Source organism: Procambarus clarkii, chromosome 71, assembly GCF_040958095.1.
Source record: "Procambarus clarkii isolate CNS0578487 chromosome 71, FALCON_Pclarkii_2.0, whole genome shotgun sequence".
In the NCBI taxonomy this organism is placed as follows: domain Eukaryota; kingdom Metazoa; phylum Arthropoda; class Malacostraca; order Decapoda; family Cambaridae; genus Procambarus; species Procambarus clarkii.
The window spans coordinates 19154393-19158572 of NC_091220.1; the positions used below are offsets into that span (position 1 = coordinate 19154393).

General features: G+C 50.6%; 1 protein-coding gene across 1 annotated transcript in view; it reads right to left on the reverse strand.

The window, feature by feature from the left end:
* LOC123753449 (putative ankyrin repeat protein RF_0381) overlaps nt 1–1617 on the reverse strand; it is a 29740-nt gene extending 28123 nt beyond the window's left edge. Inside the window, exon 1 of the mRNA XM_069312257.1 lies at nt 1593–1617. Coding sequence (XP_069168358.1) covers nt 1593–1617 — 25 coding nt within the window. The remainder of the gene's footprint in view (nt 1–1592) is intronic.
* Between the last annotated feature and the right edge of the window lie 2563 nt (nt 1618–4180).

Consider the following 4180-nt stretch of genomic DNA (forward strand, 5'->3'; position numbering starts at 1 on the left):
TGCTATAAACTCTTTACATCAATTTTAAAAACACAAGTTTTTTTATCCTATGTTATTATGTCTGTGGAAAGACATTACCATTACTTGTAAATAAAACTTAGCAGTAGGGAGCCAGTCGGCTGAGCGGACAGCACGCTGGACTTGTGATCCTGTGGTCCCGGGTTCGATCCCAGGCGCCGGCGAGAAACAATGGGCAGAGTTTCTTTCACCCTATGCCCCTGTTACCTAGCAGTAAAAATAGGTACCTGGGTGTTAGTCAGCTGTCACGGGCTGCTTCCTGGGGGTGGAGGCCTGGTCGAGGACCGGGCCGCGGGGACACTAAAGCCCCGAAATCATCTCAAGATAACCTCAAGATAACCACCCTATGCCCCTGTTACCTAGCAGTAAAATAGGCACCTGGGTGTTAGTCAGCTGTCACGGGCTGCTTCCTGGGGGTGGAGGCCTGGTCGAGGACCGGGCCGCGGGGACAATAAAGCCCCGAAATCATCTCAAGATAACCTCAAGAAGGTAGTACTATTAATATCACTCTACGATAAGCAAGAAGCAAACTGCTACCACCAATAGTGAGAATATCCATTGATTGTTTAAAGATTTAAAGATTTAAAGGTTTAAAGATTGTTTAAATCTCAACTAAGATTTAAAAATCGGAAGCGTAGTGCAATCTTAACTATCCTTAATTGTTCTTAACTATCCTTAACTGTTAAGTATCCTTTCAAGCTGCGGATGTTTGCTATAAATTATTGGTTGACTGATGGGCAGGTTAGTTGAGCCAGTATTTGATAGAAGGACTGGCTGACATTCTGATTGACAGACTGATTGGCTAATTGATGGATGGCCTGATTGACTAATTGGTTTACTGACTGAATAATGGACTAACTATTTCTTAATCAAAAGCATCACCATATTTGTGTAAGTTGATTGCATTTCATACTCTAGTATTAAAGCTGTTTTGTTTGTTTACACACACACACACACACACACACACACACACACACACACACACACACACACACACACACACAACACACACACCCCACACACACACAACACACACACAACACACACACACACACACACACACACACACCACACACACACACACACACCACACACCACACACACACACACACACACACACACACACACCACACACCACACACACACACACACACACACACACACACACACACACACACACACACACACACACACCACACACACACACACACACACACACACACACACACACACACACCACACACCACACACACACACACACACACACACACACACACACCACACACCACACACACACACACACACACACACACACACACCCCACACACACACACACACACACACACACACACCAATACCTTCCCCCACCACCCACCTCCACACCAAATAACAATTGAAGTTGTCGCTAATTGATGCAGTATATCTCTGGTCTCTTCATATCCTGCGCCAAGCCGAACTCCTGAATATTCTAAGAGGTGCTTAACCGGCCGCCCCGCCACAACCGGATCGTGTAAAGCGACTGGTTGGACGGCTTCTACCCCTGTTCGGTTAACGTATTGAACCGGAATACATACCGATGTACCCCTCATCCGTTCCCATCTTGAGCTATTTGCTACAGGTGAACACTATCATATATATATATATATATATATATATATATATATATATATATATATATATATATATATATATATATATATATATATATATATATATAGTAGGCATCCATCAGTGTCAGGAGACTATGGAGTTGTGCTATGGATATCGGTCTGGAGTGGCCTCTCCAGGGCGCAAAGCCAGGGTAGGTTGATATGCAGGAGAAGCTGTTACCCATGCAGCAGGTCCCTCCTCTCCACTGCGCCGAAAGTCTCCAATGGAAAGCCAAATACGATTGGTTCCAGCACCGTCGCAGGAACTGTGTTGCGACAGTAGAAGGCAACAAGGAACTACCCCGAGGGGCTCCAGCTCCGGAGTTGACCCCGAAGTTGGTGCAAGAAGACACAGGGACTCCAACCCCGGAGACCGCCGTGGTCGGGGCCGGAGAAGAACCACCCCAGCAAGGGGGATGAACGGGACTCCAACCCCGGAGACCACCGTGGTCGGGGCCGGAGAAGAACCACCCCGGCAAGGGGCATGAACGGGACTCCAACCCCGGAGACCACCGTGGTCGGGGCCGGAGAAGAACCACCCCAGCAAGGGGCATGAACGGGACTCCAACCCCGGAGACCACCGTGGTCGGGGCCGGAGAAGAACCACCCCAGCAAGGGGCATGAACGGGACTCCAACCCCGGAGACCGCCGTGGTCGGGGCCGGAGAAGAACCACCCCAGCAAGGGGCATGAACGGGACTCCAACCCCGGAGACCGCCGTGGTCGGGGCCGGAGAAGAACCACCCCAGCAAGGGGCATGAACGGGACTCCAACCCCGGAGACCGCCGTGGTCGGGGCCGGAGGAGAACCACCCCAGCAAGGGGCATGAACGGGACTCCAACCCCGGAGACCACCGTGGTCGGGGCCGGAGGAGAACCACCCCAGCAAGGGGCATGAACGGGACTCCAACCCCGGAGACCGCCGTGGTCGGGGCCGGAGAAGAACCACCCCAGCAAGGGGCATGAACGGGACTCCAACCCCGGAGACCGCCGTGGTCGGGGCCGGAGGAGAACCACCCCAGCAAGGGGCATGAACGGGACTCCAACCCCGGAGACCGCCGTGGTCGGGGCCGGAGGAGAACCACCTCAGCAAGGGGCATGAACGACCCCAGAGCCTCCTGAAGCAGAGCCTGTTGGGCCACACGACCCCCAGGAGGTGGACGGCCCGGTCCCGCACCCACGGGTTCTTGACAGAGATCGTCACAGCCTTCTTGTCACCCGAGGCCCGCTTTCTTCATGACCAAGTAGAAGGAAGAGTGATATTTAGTAATTAATTATATTTTTATTATAATAATTGTTGTAATTAATAATTATTACTGACCAAACAGCCAGCTGGGTGACTGGCTGACAAGATACCATACAGCCAGCTGGGTGACTGGCTGACAAGATACCATACAGCCAGCTGGGTGACTGGCTGACAAGATACCAATCAACCAGCTGGGTGACTGGCTGACAAGATACCAATCAACCAGCTGGGTGACTGGCTGACAAGATACCAATCAACCAGCTGCGTGACTGGCTGACAAGATACCAATCAACCAGCTGCGTGACTGGCTGACAAGATACCAATCAACCAGCTGGGTGACTGGCTGACAAGATACCAATCAACCAGCTGGGTGACTGGCTGACAAGATACCAATCAACCAGCTGCGTGACTGGCTGACAAGATATCAATCAACCAGCTGGGTGACTGGCTGGCAAGATACCAATCAACCAGCTGGGTGACTGGCTGACAAGATACCAATCAACCAGCTGGGTGACTGACTGACAAGATATCAATCAACCAGCTGGGTGACTGGCTGACAAGATACCAATCAACCAGCTGGGTGACTGGCTGACAAGATATCAATCAACCTGCTGGGTGACTGGCTGACAAGATACCAATCAACCAACTGGGTGACTGGCTGACAAGATACCAATCAACCAACTGGGTGACTGGCTGACAAGATACCAATCAACCAGCTGGGTGACTGGCTGACAAGATACCAATCAACCAGCTGGGTGACTGGCTGACAAGATACCAATCAACCAACTGGGTGACTGGCTGACAAGATACCAATCAACCAACTGGGTGACTGGCTGACAAGATACCAATCAACCAGCTGGGTGACTGGCTGACAAGATACCAATCAACCAACTGGGTGACTGGCTGACAAGATACCAATCAACCAACTGGGTGACTGGCTTTCCTAATCTAGGGAGTGACAATTAGCCTCTTAACACTTCACCAAACTCACTCCCTATATGGGCCACTTCAGCCTCCAAACTACGCGCAATTATCTGCGCTTCGCTGGAGAGAGGAGAATTGCCAAATAGTTGGGAGACAGAAAATATCCGCACTTATATACAGTCAGAGATGCAGAAAGTGCTAAACTACAGGCAAGTGTCTCTGAAATGTTTGCACTGCAATATTTTTTAAGATTCTAATTCTATTGGAACACTGAGAAATGATGAAGATTGTAACCAAAGGTCAGGTTAATGGGGGTCCTGTAGACAAGAGAAGGATAGGCTGACT